General features: G+C 55.5%; 1 protein-coding gene across 1 annotated transcript; it reads right to left on the bottom strand.

Annotated features, from left to right (window-relative positions):
• Positions 1-809: 809 nt before the first annotated feature.
• On the bottom strand, positions 810-20,122 carry TMEM151B (transmembrane protein 151B). The gene is given in 4 exon segments (XM_065680002.1): positions 810-5,844; positions 10,938-13,118; positions 19,887-19,987; positions 19,990-20,122. Coding segments are annotated over 3 exon segments (1,656 nt in total). The 5' UTR covers positions 20,108-20,122; the 3' UTR covers positions 810-5,844; positions 10,938-11,681.
• Positions 20,123-20,673: the final 551 nt, after the last annotated feature.

Genomic DNA, 20,673 nt, shown 5'->3' with positions numbered 1-20,673 from the left:
TCAGTGCCACTGCTTTGCAAACAGGTCAATTCTTTACAACTAGATGTAGTTCTCAGCCTGGAGAAGAGAAGGCTGTGTGAAGACCTCATAGCAGCCTTCCAGTACCTGAAGGGGGCCTATAGGGATGCTGGGGAGGGACTCTTTGTCAGGCACTGTAGTGACAGGACAAGGGGTAACGGGTTAAAACTTAAACAGGGGAAGTTTAGATTGGATATAAGGAGGAAATTCTTTCCTGTTAGGGTGGTGAGGCACTGGAATCGGTTGCCCAGGGAGGTTGTGAGTGCTCCATCCGTGGCGGTGTTCAAGGCCAGGTTGGATGAAGCCTTGTGTGGGATGGTTTAGTGTGAGGTATCCCTGCCTGCGGCAGGGGGGTTGGAACTAGATGATCTTGAGGTCCTTTCCAACCCTAACTATTCTATGATTCTATGATTTATCCTAACTAGTAGTGCTCTTCTGTGCAAGCCTGTCAAAATCTGTGTTTTGAGTAACTTCAAGCTAGAGGGGTCCCTGCAGGACTGCTAACCCACACAGCCCACAGGGTTGAAAACGGAGCAGCTTCTTCTGCCTTGGAGGAAAACGGAGCGGCTTCCTTCTGCTCCGTGCATGGCTGTGACCACCAGGGGACAGGACAGGGCACATGCATGACTGCCTTGGTCCTTTGGCCACCCCACTCAGGAGAGGTCAGCAGGGAATTAAGGCTGACCTCCATCCCCTCCCGCACTCTGAGCAACACAGGGGCTTCACAGGTCTCCCAGCACCAGCACTGACAGACCCACCGCTGGCAGCCACCTCAGTGAATCATCCGAAACTTTTATTACACCGATTTGGTTTACAATCTTTGTACTTTGATATTTCCAACAAAAAAGGCAACATTGTGATATACTGTTCGTACATATATAGAGAGACAGACAGAGCTAGATCATATTGACAGAGTTGAAAAGTAAAAACTGTTTCCCAGTATTCACAAAAGAATTTGTTCTCCACGTACCTGCTTCTGCCTTGCTCTGCCTGATGGATAGACGCCCGTGGTGCCGCTGGCCCCCAGCCGACAGGACCTTTACCTGTGTCATGTCATGCCCTTACAGATCAGAAAGGATGGAGTGCAAGGCTGTCCCCAGCAGTCGTGGCCATGCCAGGGCCACCATGCTGACAGGGCTCAGTCCCAAGCCTTCACAGGTCATGGATGCTCCAGGGGCTCGGTCCACAAGAAACCCTAACCAGCAGCAGCAGCTGAGAAACCTCCCGACCTGGGCGTCTCCCACAACTCGCTTCCCATCCTCGAGACCGAGGTATTGAACAGATTTGTTTGTTTTTATTTGCACTTACAAAGTATTTCCACTGAATGACACACCTGAATGAGATGAGAACTCGTGTTCAGAAACAGCAGAAAAGACCCAGGTCAGCATCAGGCTGATGAAGGAACAGCTCCAGCAGCGAGGGTGGGGGCTTAATGGAGGTGGCCTGGTCCTAGGCAAGCCTGCCTGTAGCTCCAAGTACAGGGCTGCATCTGGTCAGCCAGCTGTGCAATGAAAGCTTGTGCTGGGAGGGCAGCGATGAGATCCCTCAGCCATGCTAGCAGACGCAGGAGGAGGAACTGGCTGCCAGGGCCAGTGAGGAACAGGGATGGAAAGAAAAGGGTTCGGGAAAACGTATCATCACCACAACAACTGTTGACTTGCTTTCCAAGGGTACTCGCATCTCATTTTCCTGCAAATGGCCAAGGCTGTTAATGCCACCTGAGCACACTCCTGGGCTGCCACATGTAGGAATGCTTGGACAACCCTTTGCCTTCCCTCCCATCAATCTCCTAGCCAAAGAGAAAAGCCCAAACTAAGCAGGCTGCACCACTTGCCCACACCAAGACCAACAGTCTGCTATTTGGCAGCCTGCAAGGATTGAAACGACTTCAAATGCCATACATGGTGAAAATAAAAGCCCTGACAGCAACAAGCATCTTGTCTGAGTGTGAACACTCCTGTCATTGCTGGGTCACTTGTCAGCTCCAGGTCTGATTACCGTGCTGTGGGACCACCATGCAGAGTGGTAACCCGTAGGTCACTCTATGCTGGGAAGGGCCAGTATGAACCCTTTAGCTCTTCCATGAGATCCATCCCCAAGGAGCGCTGCAGGGCTTTGAGAAGGGGGTCAGCCACGGGCCTCCATCTGAGGAAGGAACAACCTCTGGCACTTTGCCTGGGAGCTGGTCTCTCCCTTGCACCATACAGCACGAGCAGCACGTGGCAGCAGAGGAACCCAGCCAAGCTGGGAGCATCCCCTCGTCCATGTGCCACAGACATGGGGAGAGACAGAGGGTGGCTGGGAAGTAAAGCAGGGGGAACGACACAAGGGCTTGCACTTGGACTATGCCAGTGGGTGCCCACCGGGCTGGAGCAGGGGTGTTCGGCTGGCTGCCTCCCCCAGCAGATGGCAAGCCCTGCTTTTGCTCCGAGCACAGCACACGCAGCAGCAGGAGCCAGTGGCTGCTTCCCAAGCCTGGCGGCTTCTGCTCACAGCGACCCAGCACTGATTTGCAAGGTGTCATGTTGGTATATGCTGTGAAGAGGATGGCAGGTTGATTTCAAGCACCAACTGGGGGTGGAGGAGCAGGCTGCCGTGGGGATGGGCAGAGGCTGTGCATGGAAATGGTTGCTGCATTCAGCCTCCCTTTGTTCCCACAGAGCTGCATTTGTCCACGCTGAGCTTCTGTCCCTGCCTGCCCTATACCTGCTGGCCCTCTGCACAGCCAGCGGAGATGCTGGTGGCTGGGGCTCAACAGCAGGGGAGGAAAAGACAACTGACACAAGCTCTCCTGTCCCAGTGAACTCCCTCTCCAGCTAGTCCCGGCTGGGGCTCACACACTGCCCTGCAGACAGGGCACTTCTGGCTAAGCTAGACCCTCCTCCTGCTTCTTCCTTCCAATGCAGTGAAGAGGGATGAAGCTGAGTAGCACAGAGCCAAGCCCTGCATCGGCTTCCCTAGGTGGAGGGGATGGCTCAGAAATGAATTGTTCCTCCTCCCTACAGGCTATGCCTGAAATAGCCATGGCTGTCAGATCCCTGTCCCCAGCTGTGACGGATTGGCCTCTCCAAGGCACAAGGCAATTTATTCATTAGTGACATTTACACCTTGTGGCTGCATTAGCCATTGCTGTTTGGTGACACGTGCTCAAGCTGTCAGTGCTGGGCTCGGAGGCAGCATCATTGCTCTGACAATACAGCAAGGCTTGGTCTGGGCACCTCAGCTTGGAAATGCCTCCTGCCTGTCTCCCCGGCCTGGAGCATGCTCAGCCTGCTCAGAAAGCCTGCTTTATTCCTGGGCTTCTCCATCAAATGCCCTGGTCTCTCTATTTCCCACACCCTCCCTGACTCGCAGCAGCACTGCTCCAGCACAGCAGCCCTCAGCCCCTCATGTCTTGGTAAAAACCATCACATCTGCAAAGCCTTTTACAGCTGTTCTTCAACATCCCCTCCTCTGCACGTCTTGCTGTGCATTCACACACTATTCTGCCCTCCTCAGCGAGCTCCTCCATCAGCCGTGTCTTGCTCAGCCCACAGCAAAGCTGCCCTTGGTCCCAGTAAAGAAGCACAGAGCCTTTGTTTGGAAACTCACTCAGAAGACACCCTGTCCCCTGGTCCCACACTGCCACAACAGCTGATGTGCCTCTTCTAACAAGAGACAGCACCAAGAACCCGGAGACCACCAAAATGTCAAGGCCTTCCGTCTTCTACCTTTGGTCTGTTGGATTTACCCTGTCTACAAAGGCTCAGAGGAGTGCTGTGGAACTCTCTGGGAGAACATAAAGTGACGCACAAGTGAGGCCAGGCTGTGCTACCTCTCCACCAAGCAAGCTCAAGGCACGCCAGGGCAGGAGCATCGTTGGGAGGCTGTATGCAGGCAAACCAGCTCTGGCCACCAGCATGCCTGAGGTCATCACACATCCACTGGCATTTCACGGCTGCCCATGGTGCTAGCATGGAGAGGACCAAAACAATGTGAATGCACAGCCTCAGGGGTTAGGGGACAAGGTGCTTTGGCCACCTCAGAGGAATAACAGTTTGCACATTAGGTTTGGGAGGGTGAGAAGAGCTGGACAGTGTTGGCCAGGGAGCAGATCTAGCAGCTCTCCCATTTCAGGCAGCAAGAGATCAGCTTGTTCTCAAACACAGCTTGCACCATGCTTTTATCCCTGCTCCCTGCCACTCGCTGCAGCAAATGTGACACTTCACACCATCTCCTCACAAAAACCAGGTCAGGAGTTTCCTCCCACGAGGAACAAGCAATGCTCTGTCACCCTGCAAAGCCCTTGCTGCAAGGACAGATGGGTGACACCAGACCACAGCCACAAGCGCACCAACCCTCTGCAGGGCTGGGGGTCCCGGGTGTGCACACTGGCATGCAGAAGCCCAGCCTGCCACACACACATGCTTGGGTGGACAGCCACAGCTCCAGGGGCAGAGGAAGTCCTGGAACTCCAGCCTTTGTTTCTGATCACCCTACCCCACTGTGGAGCAACAGGGCCACCATCCCAATCTTCCTTGAGCAATTCTTCTCCACAAGCACGGAACACGTCTAACAGAGCTGGCTGGAGTGTTTAAACCCACCTCATCATCAAAAACCTGTTTTTTTCCAGCAAGGAACAGCAACCTGGAACACTCCTCAGCACTGTTAGGGCCTTTTGGTCTCACGTCAGTCTGAAAAAGCCGTTGGCATTTCCAGCATGAAATCCTGTTATTTTGGGCTCTAGCTGTCACCACTTTCCCCCCAGCCTGCTGAACGGTGCTTGCGTGCTGCTTGGTCAAACATACAATTTCTTTCCTTCCCCTCTGCTCAACCCCTGGGGACAGGCTTATCCTGAGAGGGAAGGTGCAACACAAACAGAGCCCAACAGCCTCTAGGGTGGCTGAGCAGGAGGTGATGCCTGCTTTCAGCTGATCCTCTCTCTGCAGCTGCCTCTGGAGACAAACATAGACTCAGGCTTGGGCTTTTCCAAACGTCTTCACCCTGCCTGGTTCACGGACTGCCATTCAAAGCCTGAATTCATGGCACAGCTGCTGACAGCGCTGCTAATGGACATTGGGACCTTGGGACTGATACAAAATACTAAGTCATCTCACCACATTCTAGCTAGGCTTTTTCTTTCACTAATGTGAGTAGCTAAGACCACAGAAGCAGCTTGTGCTGATGGAGAGTGAAAGAACCTCATGTGTCTGTGTGTGAAGTTACTTTGCTCTACAAAATCCGCTAGATTATAATCACAGTAGGGGATCCATCCATTCCCGAAGTTCAAAGGACCAGGGAGTGTTCAGGATGGGCACCAATTTCTCACAAGCTTAGTTTTCCCAAATGAAGTTATCAAAACCGAAACAAACAAAGAAAAAGGCCCAACAAAAACAGTCTTCCTTGGTGGGGGGGAGGAATAAAACCCACTTAGCTTTCCAGCAGCCACTGTGCTTATTCTCAGTGCTGGATGGCTATGCTGCACATTGCAATGGGCTCCTAAAAACTTGGCAGCTTCTGGAAGTGTTGCATAGGTGGATGATGTACCTCTTAGTAGAGCCTTGTTTACGAGCTGCAGGAAGAGGAGCTTGCTGACCTCCACAGGAAACTGTCCCTCCCCCAGGACAGACAGACGAGGTGAGGAGGGAGGGAGGAAGGGGAGGCCATGGATCTCGCAGGTTCAGTTCTGTCCCTGGGACTTCTTTTCCCTCCTGTGTGGAAAGACTGTAGTCTTGTGGGACAAGGCTCCTCTCCCAGTGTGGTGGAGGTCAATCTGCTTGTTGTCTTGCTTTTGAGGGAGTTGACGAGATCGCATCCATGGGCACAACGTTTCCCTTGGCAGAGCAGCTGTGATGGAGGCAGTAGAGCAGAACAATTCAACCTACTGCTTGCAGATATAGTATATATTCAACATTCATCCATGTTGGCCAAGTCCCAGCATGAACTCAGTGCATTAAAGCAACACTGTGACAGATCAATTTGTCTGGATTCAAGGACAGACCACTATGAGGAGTTGCTAAGCCAAGCTCACATTGGGATAGTACCACCAGCTTCAATAAAACTACACTGGTAATGAACACAACCCATTAATTTCTACCTGAAATGTGACTAAGCACCTTTCCCCTTTTTCCAGAATGCCCACAGGGAGAAGATCCTAAAGCAGGCCCCATACCAAGTCCCCACTGGGCTATGAACCAGCCTTTGGTCCCCACGCACACCTGGCTCAGTGGAGACTCCAGGCCCATATGCATCAGAGGAGGCAGCATTACCAAATAGAGCTAACACTTAAACTGTGTTTTGTTTCAGAGATGATCTGAATCCAGATCATGGTCATACAGACCTTATTCTAACCACCAAATACAAATGAAACATGATTAGAAGCCCATATCACAAATTGAGACTTACAGCTCTTTGGCAACACAGCTTCTTAGTGGTGATGTAGTATTTTAGACCCATGCCCTACAGCTACTGCAGCAGAGTAGAAGCACCTTGCAGCAAGGCTGTACCCTGCTGTAAGTAAGGCAGCACTCTGGTGATACCAGACTAGTACTGAAGCCACGGTTGGAAAGTCTGGAAGGAGAGCTTAAAAGGCGTTATTCTTCCCTCAGGCTAATCAGCAGGCACTGATTTAATGACATTGGATGCTACCTAATTTTCTTAAACTTCCATTAAAAACCCCCTTCCTGCAGTCCCCTCCCCATGGGCACCCATCAGAGGTACTGAACAGCTTTGTGGCCTCTTGAGTGGAGACACAACAAAGGCAGCAGGGTTGGGCTGGGTCTCCAATATGTGCATTTTATAGGGAGCAGAAAAGAAGGGGGAATGTGCTTGTCTGAGATCAGAAAAACAGCAGCCTTAGCACTAATCCTGAGTTTTTGCCTAGTGTATGACTCTGAAATGCCTGGCCTTGGTCATAGGCTGAGATTCCCCCTTCCTGTCCTAACAAATGCCCCTACTGTTGGCTCAACCCGAAAGCCCGCTCCGAAATCTCTCTTTGGTGTGGTCTGCATGACGTGCAGTGGGAATCAAGAGGTACCACCAGCCTGCTTGATGTCACCACCTGGTTCTGCACAGGCAAAGCGCTAGGCACTATCTGGGCAGCTTCCAGTGTGTGCTGAAAGATGGATAAATGGGTGCTGATGTGTCTTGAACATCAGCTAATCCAGAGCTTCTTGCACACTAGTTCTATCTCTTTCTCCTGTTCAGAAAAGCTGGAGAGTACCTGACAAGCATACTGGGAGCAGCAGGCAACAGCAAATAGCACGAATTTTCTGTCCAGCCGTGCAGCAGTCGGGACTATCTCCCTTTTAGCACCAAGAGGAGAGAGGCCAAGAAGACAAGCTGCCTCTGGAAAAGTATGTGAGGAAAGCCTGCTGACAAGTGCAATGCTGAGCCTGACTCTCAGCCCATGGAAAGCTGCAGTGGGTGAATGACCCAGCTTTCACCTTCCCAGAGGGTGATGCAGGCTGTGCTGCTTTCCTTGCAGAAGGGACCGGCAGTTCTGTGTACTTCACTAACTTTGAAGGGATCTTCTGCACCAGAAATGAGGACACAGCCATGCTGACAGACCAAGGCACGGCTTGCACCCTTGGTCCTCTCCTCTTACCCCGGCCAGGCTCAGAGCAGGAAGGATAGACTTGCTACACAAGGAAAACTTCTGCACCACTGCACAAGCCAAGGTTTGCCCAGTTTGATCCTGGGGGAAAGAAGATGCTGGGATTGGCAAAGGGAAGGCTGCAAAAACCAGATAACGCCTGCTTGTGATGGGAAGGCCATGGGGAAAAGTAGCAGAGCCAATTAGATTTACCAGTCAATGGAGGATAAGTAATGGGATTAGGATACAGCAGGGAGAATTCAGGTTAGATGTAAGGGAGCAGGCTATCATGAGAGGAGCAGACTGGGCCATCAAGTGAGCTGCCAAAGGAATCGTCATCACCGCAGAGATGGGGCGAAGAGCAGACACAAGTCTGCAAGAGCAGATGCCTGAGTGCTGCTCAGCCTGGAGCTGCGGCGGGTGGAAGTCTCTGTGCTGAGGAGATGGGACCACTCCACCACGGAGAGGCTGTGCACCAGAACAGAGCATCTTGGGTTATCTGCTAATAACCTGAGCTGCAAGGAGAATTCAATCAGCTGCCCTTTGTCCAGGGCACAGTGGTCCCTCACCAGCACTTAGGAGGAAACCTATACCCACACACTCTTTCTGCTGGCTCCATCAGTTGTCTGCCATGAGCTTCCCTGTCTGGCTAGACATGCTGCCCTGCTACTGCAGGCAGGGAGAAGGAGAGAGAGCACAACCCCAGTTTCAGTCTGTTCTCTCCAGCTCCACCACTTCTTTGCCAAGCCACCATACAGTTCCCATCCCTCCTTCCCAGTTGTGCTCCCAAGCGTGCCATCCCCTTTCCTGAGCCTGGCAGGAATGCAGCAGGCTGGACCAGGATGGGTAGTTCCACCATGCTCAGTAAGGTAGCAGGGCCAAGAATATGAGGAAGGGGATCTCTAAGAAATCCTGGTGTGCAGTGCGGAGCACTGACTAGAGAGGTCCCACTTCTCAGGATGCTGTGGGTCAGGGACGGCCACAGACCATGGCACTGGGACTACGCCTGACACCTGGCTGTGGCTGGCACTGTGTGCACGGAGAAGGTGTTCAGCAACAGGAAGGCTCTGCATGTGTCCTGCTGGTCAGAGCAGCAGCCGTGCCTTAAAGATACATGTGTCCACCTGGATAGACCACCTCCAGAATAAGATTTCTTGAGTGAAAATGGGGCCAGAGGAACAAGTTGAAGAAAACTCATGAAAAAGCCCAGAAAGAGCCAAGGACAAGGTACCTGAAAGCAGAACTCTGCTGCAGGTGCTAAAGGACAGGGGCACAGAGACCCTACTAATCTGTTAGTATTCAGAGGACTGTCTTTGCCCCAGGGAGCTAAAAGGCCTGCCAAATCTTAGATATATCCATCTGTCCAAGGCACCTTGGAGGCTGGAGATTGAAAGACGAGCCACCATAGCCTAATTTAAGCAATGTGTAGGAGATTTCAAAGAGAACATGTTGGGAAGGGCAAGCGAAACACATTCCTCACTAACGACCCGTTGCAGCTTCACTGAGTGAACCTCTCCTGATTCACTGGGACATACAAGCACACACCATTATCTCCCCAGAGTCATGAGGATCCTCGGCATTGGCCCTGGCTTACATTAAGCCCTTGGAGAGAGAAGCACAAGTGAACAGAAAGCCCAATGTCATCTCTAAACAAAAAAACCCCTAGGGCAGCCAAAGGGGCTGCAGCCACTTTCATCCAGTTTGGATCTGTGCAAATAATGAGAACAAAATGCAGAGAAGGATGTGCCCACAACAGAGACCTTGTGCTTCTCCATTCCCAAAGGGACCCTCTTATTTAAACCAACATGATCCAAGTCTGGTAGTGAGATTAAGGGCAGATGATAAGACTGAATCATACCGGAGTGAGATTTTAAAGGACTTTCTGTTCAAACCATTGTCATTTGGAGTCTAGCACTTGAGATCCAGGAGGACAAGCTGACTTGAAAGGCAAGAGACACTGACCAGGGCACACAAGGCACAAAGAACAGAACAGACTGCTCTGGGGGCAAAGCCAAGCAGAGCCTTACAACACCTGCAGGCACTGACTGCTCCAGGCTTACCAGCAAGACATGATCTTCAAAAGAGGACTGTGGTGGCAGAGTGCGTTTGCAGCCTCCCCAAGATATAGGAGGTGAAGCAGTACAGCAGCATAACTAGAGAAAGAAACCCTTCATTAACAGTTAGCAAGAGGAAGACAGGCAGGACTAAATATAATGCCTCACTGTTTGCAGTTGCATCTTACCCTTCTGCAGTGGCTGCAGAGACAGATACCAAGCTTGAATGCTCAAGTGCTGATGGATTTGTAGTTGTCACCCAAGACCTGCTGCTCTCAGCCCTTGTGTGCCCCAGCCAATGAGGGAAGCGTGGTGAGGCTGAGGAGCAGTGCTGACTGATTTGGCATGCACTCCCACGAAGAGCTGACTGAAAAGGAGAGAGCTTTTCTGTGAACAGGGACACAAGGGAACTGGGGATGTGTTGATGGAGAATGAAAAGCTGGGTGCTCGCGCGCTGCCGCCACTCATGCAGCTTCGGTGACATGAAGGCTCCCTCCTCAATGTCACCAAGATGCTTTCCGGCAGGATAGAAGTGGCAGCACAAAGCTCAGAGCAGGCCAACCTGCCCTGACAAGAGCAGGGGAGAGGAACCCAGTGGGTAATGGGCTACCTCACTTGTCACAGCCTGACACCTCTCTGCAAACACCTCTATAGTGTAAACCACTTGGTTTTAAGCAGGTTCCCCTCTGACGTATACCCAGCCTCTTCTGCAGAGCATCCCTCATGGCAGATGCCTCCCTGTCTCCCACCTGTGGGTCCTGCACTGACAAGTGGGGCCCCACAGAAAGAGAATCTTTGCTTCTCAGTTCCCAGCCCAGGTTCCCAATGCTCCAGCATGTGTTTCCCCTTTCCAGCTCCTCACAGCTCCCTGCCAAAACCAGGCAGCCAGGAGCCAGCAGCTCAGAATCTGCAGCCAGAGCGTGGCCTGATCTCATGCACAATTCACTCTCACAGACATGCACCAACCTGCCGCTCTATTATCAATAGGTGAATTGCAGCTGAACCTACCAGAACCTTCCTTGATGCTTGTCGGAACCAATTAGGACTCACTTCAAAGCCAGGAAGGGACCTCGGCCACTTGATGTGCCACTTATTACCACGATGCCTGTCCCAGTGCCATCCTCTCCCCATTCCCCAGCTCAGCGGGGGCCTCCCATTTTCTCTTTCCAGCTGAGCTCTCCTCCAGCAAACAGATCAGAAGCGCCGCAGACCTCCACTCCATCTGGGCTCGCACATTCATCCCTTCCCCGGTGCTGCCTGCCTGCTGTAATCCCAAAGAGAAAGCCCTTTACCTCGGGGATGCTGACTCTCAGAGCTGGCGTGCTGAAGCTTCCTAAGGAGCTGAGCCTGGGATCCTCTGGAGGCGGTGCCATTCCCAGCAGTGAGAACAGAGTAACAGTCGGAGCATGGTCTAAAAAAAACAGCGGGGAGGGTGCGAACGGGGGGAAGGGGAAGAGCTGGATCTGTGGCTTTCAGACTTTGTTCCAACCTTGGCGCTCAGCTCCGCACGCCTGGATGCCCCAGAGCAGCAGGCACAGGCAGTGACACGCCGCTCCCAAGGGACCTGCTCCCTTGCACCCTGTGAGGGGTGTCACTCCAGCAAGGGCAGCGGGGTGGGCAGAGGTGCAGCAGGGCGCTTCCTGGTGGCTGCTGGTTCCTCAGAGCACGAGCCAGCCTGGAGCCAGGGCTGGGAGCCAAAGCACCCTCCTCCCTGCATCAGGCCTGTCTTTTTATTCCCCCCTTTGGATCTTGACGCCATGAATTACGGTGTTGGGGTTGGTTTGGGTTCTTTTGTTTTTTTGCACGTGATGGTCGGTCTAGAGTTCTGTGCCACGTCAGGGGGAGCATCAGCACTCACCCCTCTGGGAGGTCAGGGCTACGGTGTGAGGAGCTTTTGCTGGCTGCAGGAGCGAGAAGCTCTGTCCGCTCCATCCTGATGTCCTCCTAGGCCATCTGCCTCCCCTGCGCTCCTCTCCCCAGATCCTGCACTGGCTCGAGCCAGGCAGTGGACAATGAGATCTCACCGGCCTTGGCTTTCACAGTGAGGTCTCCACACAGGACCCGTTGCGGTGGAGGTGACGGTGGTCGTGGTTCAGGCAGCCTTCATTGCGGTGCACGATGAGGATGGGGAAGTAGAGGGCGTCCTGGTAAGGAGGGGGGTCTTCCTCCTCCACAGTCACCTGGCTGGAGAGGCGGGTCTGCTCCGTGGGGCAGCTCTGCTCATTGAGGCTCCCGCTCCGGCTCTGCCAGAGGCAGCTGCGCCGTGAGCCGTACAGGCGGCCCAGGGAGAAGCGGCTGCTGCTGAAGGGGATCCTGGGGCTGCCGTTGCAGATGCTCAGGGCACTGCGGGAGAAGATGGAGGAGCTGCTTATAGTCCTGTGGCACCGCTCACAGTTCTGCCGGTAGCCCCCGTACCGGCAAGCAGAGTAGCTAGTGCAGCCAGAGAGCCCCACCAAGTCCATCAGGACCGCTTCCGAGTAGCTGGGCACCAGCTGCTGGTTGGATCGGATGTGCCACTCCAGCTCAGTGCTGTCCACCGTGTTGACGCGGGGCATCCTCCGGCAGAAGGAGCGCTCCTCGGCCGGCGTCACCGCCACGTAGTCGAACCCAAAGAGTTTCTCTACATGGTAATGGACATAGGAGGTGCGGTACTCATTTAGCACCCGCAGGGGCCAGGAAAGGGTCAGCAGAGCCGCCACCCAGAAGACATAGTGGGATACATACCAAGGCAGGTTGTCTGGGTCGGAAAAGGCCACCATGTATTCCTTGAAGTCCACGTTTTTGAGGTGCATGCCCTCCCTGGCCTCCATGTAGTCATCCAAGCCCTCATTCTCTGTGAAGAAGCGGGCCCGCTGGGTCAGGTAGGAGTTCTCTGACTCCACATTGGCAAAGCTGAAACACTTGGTGAAGCGGAGCCGCGTGGCCGGGTAGCTCTCCAAGTCAATGAGGTCCTTGGAGATGTCCTTAACTCCACAGTTGGAATAATCGAATTCGGCCTCTGCCACGTGGGTGTTGACCCTCTCGTGATACACCTGGGTGGTGGTGTAGGCGTCCCCGTTGCGGTAGCGGGTAACCTGCCGTGTCCTGCGAACGTAGTGGTAGCTGATGGCCTTCCACCAGATGCAGGGGGTCGCCTGCTGCATCCGCTGCACGCGCTCGTGCACGCTCTCCACGTCCACCTTGTACTGCAGCTCATTGCGGGTGTAGCAGTGCCAGCACTCCACCAGGTACACCACGTAGAGCATCACCAGGAAGGCCAAGGGGATGTAGACGTAGCCGTTGGAACAGGGGCTGTCGTGGTACATCATGGACTTGCCCTTGTAGGCGCTGTCAAACGTCAGCCGGGTCACCTTGGTGACGTGGCACCAGGTCATGGCTCCCATGCAGCCGTACATGAGGAGGGACAGCAGCAGGCATTTCCAGTGGGACTCTCGGCACAGGGACTTGCTGAGAGACTGCTTCACCGGCCGCTGCTGCTCCAGGGGGCAGGGAGAAAGGAAGAGAAAACAAGAGAGGAGTCAGTCGGCTGCAGCAGCAGCAGGAGGAAGGCGAGCAGGCAGCAGGGTGCCATGGTGGCACCCGTAGCCCCTCAAACAGGGACAACGCAGACGCTGTGGGGCTCCTACCCTTAGCGGGCAGGCTGGAGGCTGGGACTGATCCCAGGATGACAGCCCCACGGTGTAGGCAACTGTGACCCCCTGCCCTTTGTGGTGCTCCGCTCCTCTACGGCAGGCACCCAGAGCCCACCTGGACATGGAGGAGAGCAACAGAGGGCAACTCTGCCAGCCTGCACCTGAGCATCCCCCTTCTCCAATGGGGAGTGACCCCAGCACTGACATGTCCCCTTGACGCACAGCGAGATGGAGGCAGCAGATCTCCCCAACATACCTTGGCTGGTGCAGCCATCCCACCCGTGCTCTAACCGATGGGCTGTCCCACCTGAACACCTCACACAGCTCATCCCATCGCGCCTCTCCCCGCTCACACACAGGTCTCTCCCCCTTTCCCAGTAATGACCCACAGCAACACGGAGGTTTCTCCTACCAGGGCAGCACAAGCAGCCTGGGGTGCCTGTGAGATGGAGAAACAGACCTTCTGCAGCTGCGACAGTCTCTGTTCAGTAATGGCAATCTCCACCACAACACTTGGCAGCACAAGGGGCTCTAAGTGCTTCCCAAGTGCTTCCCAACCATGAGAATGGGAAAGCTGTTTTCCACAAGTGAAATGCAGCCACCTCTGGTGGGAGAGAAAGCAAATATGGAATAACATCCTAAAAGGTGTGCAAGCTGGCAGAAAGGAGCACCCTGCCAATGTATGGCAGCAGGGAGGGCGAGCGGCCGGTCACGGCTCCCAGCAAATGTCACTGCTTGCACTGGGATTGAGCTGTGAAAGCCCACACCTCTGGAGAAACTGCCCACAGGTCACCCAGTGAGGAAAGGGCAGAACTTCAGCAATATGGATTTAAAGGGATTAAACTGGTGCCTTCACCATAGGAACCATGCAGGGCTTCACAAAGACTTGGGGAAAAGCCCTACTTAAGGAAACCTCTGTCGCTCTGCAACACCCTGTAGTCTCAAGCATTGATCCAGCTTGGCTGGTGAGACCCAATGTTACCACGCCCAAAGAGAGAACATGCAAAGAGACTATTTCCCTTCTTATGCAAAAGATTTCATCCAGCAATCTCCAACGAAGTGACTTAAGAGAGGGGCGCAAGAACCCCAGTGTTGTGCGGATGCTGCTATACTCGCTAAGAGGCTTTCAAGTCTGTTCTGCCTCCCCAGCTGCAAGCAGCACCACTCCTGAGCTCACCTCTGCTGCTGCAGGGGCTAGTGCCAGCTGTAATGACACCACTCACAGCAGTGAAGTCCAAGCCTGGCCCCACCTCTTCACTCCTGAACACACTGGGCTGGAAAGGTCTCTCACCCAGGGATCCCAAAGAGCTGAGTGGGCTGCTGCTGCTAGAAAGCAGGGAGGGGGCACTTTCACTTTTGCATTAAAAGGGAAATTAAAGCAAGAACCAGAGGTCACAAGGCCACTGGCAGGTCTAGGGACAGATCTGGGCCTCTTCTTCCTTTTAAGAATTCCCCTTGCTCTCTCCTCACCCAATCTGGAGTCCCACACACCAACCATTCCTCCCTACACCTTGCCAAGGCTGCTCCGAGACTTCTGCCACTGCGACACAGCACAAATCTCCCACAGAGGTGTCTCTCCCGGAGGCAGGGAGCTTCCCTTCCCCAGCAGCCAGCCTGCGATAAGCAGAACAGGCAGCACATCCAGCTGGATCACCGGTGGCAGCGGGAATGGTGGCACATCCCACTGTGGGTCCCAAGCATTAGCAGCGCTGAGCCCCTCTCTTTGGAGCCAAATCTGAGAGCAAGAGCAGGTGAGAGAGGCGCAGAGCCCAGGGAAGGCAGGTTGGGTAACGCTGGTCTGCAGGCAACAGGCAGAGGTGTGGGGTGGCTCTGCTCATCACCTCCAGCACAAACTCATGTGTGCCCCTGTCTTCCCAGTGTGAGCCATCACTTCAGCAGGCTCACAGTCATGGGACGAGAAGGGAACCCTGGATAAAACAAAAGGGAGAAGGAGAGGAAATGGGGATGCCCACAGGCAGAGGTTCCTGAGCTGTGCTCTCACTGCTCAGGTCCATGTTGTGGTTACAAGAGCCTGCCTGGATCCCTCTGGCTTTGCTTGGCTGCAGCACAGCTCTCTGCGCTTGACAGCTATTACCCAGGCAGAGGAAGGTTTCCTCTTCCCCAGCTGCTTTCTGCATTGCAAATCTTCCCCTCCAGTGGCAGTCCTGGCTAGGAGGCTCTAAGGGGGCTGCTTGGCCAAAGAAGGAGCAGGGGGAGGGTGTGAAGGTGGGCCTCGAGGAGATGTACATGCTAACTCTGTGGTGTCTGTGGGGTGAGAGGGCTGGCTCAGAAACGGTGCTTTGTTCGGGGTGTGGGATAACAGGGAATTGCAAATGGAGCACAAGGAATATAGCGAAGATTTAGCTCGCTCATTTGCCACGCTGGAGATGGGGGATCAGGAAGACCGATCTTTGGCCAGGTTGGTCCCAGAAAGCAAATTCTATCTCCCAGTTGCTCCAGCCCCTCATATTCCACATACTCCTGCTCTGGAGAAGAGAGATGCTGGCTGTCCCCCTGCAGAGATGCAGGCAAGCCCTGCTGCGGTTACCCACCCCGGGCAGGGAGCATGATGCAGCCCAGGCTGGGTTCCAGGAACTGTGTTAGCAGGGCTCTAGTCCATGCATTAGTCTCCTCCTAGGACTACGCAGTATTGAGACACTGCAGCGCTTTTACAGGGTCACGCTAACCCCTGCTGTAAACTGTTTACAACCCAGTTTTGTTCTAGGCTTCTGAGGTAAAAAACATACACATTGGCCACGCTGGTGGGGTTTCTGAGAGCTGATCAAGTGGCAATGACGGGATACAACCACAGCAGAGATGGAGGAGGAGCCAGCTGCAGAGTCTCATCCCAGTAGGAACTGCAGCATCCCTGCTCCTCTCCTGGGCTGCAAAGGGCTTATAGGAGCAAACAACCGGCTCTACAGCTTCCCCCTGAAGAAGCAGCTGAGTAAGGTCGCCTGCTCAAGCTCTTAACCAGCCCTGGAGAAGTCCAGCACAGCAAACATGTAGATAAAAACGCCAGGGAAAGGGAAATCCTTTCTGTCCCAGAACAGTGTCACTGGGAGGAGAGCAGGCTCTGATATAAATGCCATCGTCATCTGCCCACTGCAGTCTGATGGAACAAGGCAAAATGCTTGTCCTACTTCACTGCAAATGGGGTTTCCCTCCATCACCGGGAGCCTCCCCCATTGCTCAGGCTTGAGCACTGGAGAGGGGTAAGCAAGGGTGCACCTAAACATCTCTGCAGTGCTAGAGGGCAGAACTGGTCCAGCCAGGACCTGGCCAACCCCTTTGTGGGACCTCTGTGCTTCAGCTTACTGTGTAGAACCCATGGGACAACCCTTACCAGGCACCTGGGTGCTGGGAAGGCAAGAGTTAGACTCCTGCTACAGCCTTCCCTCCCTCATACATAGCATTTGCCTCTGATATTGCCCTTGAGGTGAAAGGAAATGGAGTTCCACTCCTGAAGCTGTGGCTCTGGGGTGCACAGGAAGGGATGGAAAGGACGACTTCTGAGCAGCCACAAAGAGAATGGAGATGCCCATAATGCACTAAACTCCTTTGAGAGCCAGTGAATCCTCTTCTCAGAAAAGCCTCGAGGGTTCAAACCTGCCCAGCACCCCAGTGGCCAAGCACAGGGGCAAAATACCTTCATTGCCCCCACAACCTTTACCCTGCCACTTTGAACACTAAACAACTCCAGAAATCCTTTAAGCTTTTCAAGCTTCTGAAGCAGCCTGTCCTTGGCTCCATCTACCACCCCCGTTTAATAAGTGTTCTGTGTCCTCACCTCCTGTGCCTTGCAGAGGCCCGCCTGATATCTCCAGTTCACCCCCAGAATGCTCAGCCTTCACTTTATGAGACAGCCCGGATTCATAGGGTTGGGTACCCTAGGGACAGCCCGCCACGGGGCTGAAAAAACAGTTCAAAACAGCCCCAGAGCAGCAGCCTGGATGCCCAAGTAGCTCCTGGGTGCCAGGCTGCAGCGGCAGCTTGCAGGGGACTCCAGCGGGACTCCTCAACATCAGTTTCCATGGCTCTGCCCTGCCCATTTGCTTACATCATGCAACAAATGAATAAGCCCTGCTCCCTTTGACCTCAAATCCCCAGCACAAGGCAGGCGGGGAGCATCCAGTCACTACTAAAAATTGCCATCATCTTCCAAGGCCCCGGACAGACACTGGCAACTCCTGGTCAGGATGGGCCCAGCACTCCCCCCGCCCCCCATCACAACCCACGTGCCTACAGCCCCGATTCAGGAACTACCTGTCTAGAAGAAAGAGGTGGCTCAGCCCCAGGCTGGCAGCATCACCAACTGCAGAGGAAAGGGAAAGGCTGAGCATCTCAGAGCCAGGGAACCCTGCCAGCAGTCAGCTCCTGCACTAGAACCAAGGTCTCCATTTTACACAGCAGCTTGGAGGACAATTGGTTCCCTCCATCAGATCTTACCCAAGCAGCAGGACAAGGACTGTTTTTGCTTGCTCCCAGGCTGAAAAGCTCGGCATTTCCTACCCTCCAAGGTGGAAACGCATTGCTGAATGAGATACAGCTCACCACCATTAAGTGTAGGTGTACGCATGTGATGCCAACAGGGAACAAGGGCTCAGCCCACTCTGGTCAGTAGCTCTTGCTACTTTTCTTGCTGGAACAACTTGAAGCCTGCCTGGCCCCTAAACACAAGGACCTGGAAGATGTCAGCATGAGGCACCTTCAAACAGCACAGAGCATGTTTCCCATTTTCCAGTCCTCACACATCTCACCTGGCTCCCTGGGCAAAGGACCCTTGTAGCTGGGGTTCAGCCACACTCACGGGATGCTCAGCAATGCTGGCATCAGCAGTTGGCTCTGATCGAAATGAGAACATCACACTGCTAGCACAGCCTTACACAGGCCCTACAGGGGAGCAGTAACACTCTCCCCTCGCAGTATTTCTGAGGACAAGAGGATTGCCTTAGGTCAGTGACAAACTCAGGCTCCCCACTAAGATCTCTCCTCATTGCACCAGCTGAGACACCAGCAAGCATGGCACTGTCAGGAGAGGCTGCAGCCTCCATCCATTCCACCAGCTGCTTCATGCAAGTCTGTGATAGCTTCTGGCTGGGGGAAGTGTGTCCTTAGCCTAAAGAGTGCAGGTCATGGACTGCAGCCCTCCGCCTGCTCCCACAGGGTACGATTACACTGGCACCCTGGTTGGCAGCCACCGCGGAGCAATCAAAGCGCAGACAATCTCCTCGGAATCCCTCAAGCCAGGGGACACTGCAGGCGAGAGAAACTCACCCGGGCACTGCCCCCGCTACGCTTCTTTCATTCAAACCAGCTCTGGCTCTGGCATCTCTCAAGAGCCACTGTGCTCTCTTGTACATAGCAGCAGTGCTGCCAGGGCACTGGGGGCAACAGACCACGTCCCAGCATGGCACAAACTTGTCCTCATGCTAAAAAGGCACCTCACAGTTTAGCTACCCTGGTCAGGATCCATTTGGAGAGCCTGGGCTCAGGACACCAGGGCTTGTTGAATGGAAGCAGGGAGAGAGGAGCAGCCGCAGAGCAGAGTAATACGGTATTTGTACGGCTTCACAGTCCTTGAACTTCAGCATTCCTCTCCCGCAATTATTTATAGCTAAATATAAGTCTGTGTATATGGAGTAACCATGCATGGGCATGCACGCTCTTCCTAAGCCAAGGAAGCAGAGAACACCAGGATTATGCAGCACTTGCTAACCGCAGCTCCTCAACAGCAGAGGACCACTGATGCACCAGCTTCTGAGCACCCCCCACCCCCCCCCCGGCTGCTGCCCTTTGAGCCATGGTCTCACTGGTGAGGACAAGCCACTGCACCAGCAGAATGCTGCACCCTCTACACTGCTTGATGCCCTCCATGGGTCCCCCCCCCACACCTCATGGCATAAGATGGGTCTTCCTAGTCAGTGCGGCTGCTTTCTCTCCTCTTCGGAAGCCCAAGCTGCGAGCACGATGTGTGGAGGCAGACAAAGGGGTTCCCACACCTGCGTCCCCATGCTGCTCCCCATGCACACAGCACCCTGCTCCTCACTCTTTTGAGCATCTGCTGCCCGGACGCCACAGAAGCCACCAGCAGGGGAAGGACTGCAGCATACCTAGAGGCAAGGCTGTGCTGGTACCTGGCCTGCCCGGGTCTGCACCTCCTGCTTTCCCCAGCCATCTTCCAGCTGGGAGCAACCACCAGCGACAACCCCTGGCTTCTCCACGTCCCCCCTGCTGCTCACTGCATTCTCCCTTGCAGCTGTGCTACCTCCTGGCACCCCAAAGCCAGAGCGCAGCAAGGGGGGCTCTCCATATCCGTTTCTCCCAGGCATAAAACCCTCTCCCAACGGCAGTAAGCCCAAGCAGCGCCCCGCGCTCCTCTTTTGCCCTTTCTCCCTACGCCCCGGCCACCCCCGACCCCACCTCCACCAGAACGGCGCTGGCTGATGCGCCCCTTCCAGCCCCGCAGCCCCGCGGACAGCCGGGCGGCGGGCAGCCTGCAGCGGCGGGGACCGACGGGAGGGTTTCCCCCCCCGGCCCGCCAGCCCCGCGCCGGCCCGCAGCGCAGCCCCGGGGCCGGACAGGGGCTCCCGACGAGGGGCTCCGTACCTGTGCGGGCAAAGCCCGGCCCGCGGCGGGGCAGTCAATGAACGCGCCATGCAAAGCGGGAGGAGAGGGAAGGAGGGAGGGTGGTGGGGAGCAGCCCCGGGAGGGGGGCGGCCGCTCTCCTTCCTCACCTCCTCTCGGGCCCCCTCCGCCTCCTCCTCCGGAGGCACCGGCGTGCTGCTGCCTCCCTCGCTGGTGGCGGCGGCCGAGGCCGGGGGGGACATGGCGGCGGGGGCGCCCCGCTGGCGGTGCCTGCGGGCTGGGCAGCCGCATTATCCCGCCCGCCGCCGGGCGCTGCCTCGCCGGTCTCCGGGCGGGCGGCGGGGCGGCGCGGCGGGCGGGCGGCGCGGCGGCATGGCCTCCAGCCGCGGCACGGCGGCAGCGCTCGCCGCCCGCCGGACCCCGGACCCCGGTCCCCGGCCCCGCCGCAGCGCAGCGCCGCTCCCGCGCCCGCGCCCGGCGCGGCGGAGGGCGGGCAGAGCCGCGGTGGGAGGGCCGCGGCGGAGGGGGGGGCCGGGATGGGGATGGGGATGGGGATGATGATGGGGTGGGAGCGCGCCCGAGCGAGACGGCGGATGACCTTGAGGCGCCGGCGGCAGGCAGGGAAGCAGGCGGGGAGCCCGACGAGGCCGCCCCTCGTGAGCCCCACCGGGAGCCGAGCCGGGCACTAGCGGGGAGGGCTCCCGCTCCCGGGCCCGCCGGCGGTGCGTCAGGCTGGCCGGACTGCTCATGGGGAGAGGTGAGGAGGCCCGTGGGTTTCCTCCCCTCGGCATGAAGTGAGGGAGCTCGG

The sequence above is a fragment of the Lathamus discolor genome, chromosome 5 (genome assembly GCF_037157495.1).
Source record: "Lathamus discolor isolate bLatDis1 chromosome 5, bLatDis1.hap1, whole genome shotgun sequence".
Lineage (NCBI taxonomy): Eukaryota > Metazoa > Chordata > Aves > Psittaciformes > Psittacidae > Lathamus > Lathamus discolor.
Note: the sequence above shows the minus strand (reverse complement) of the source record. Positions and strands in the feature narration are given on the sequence as shown.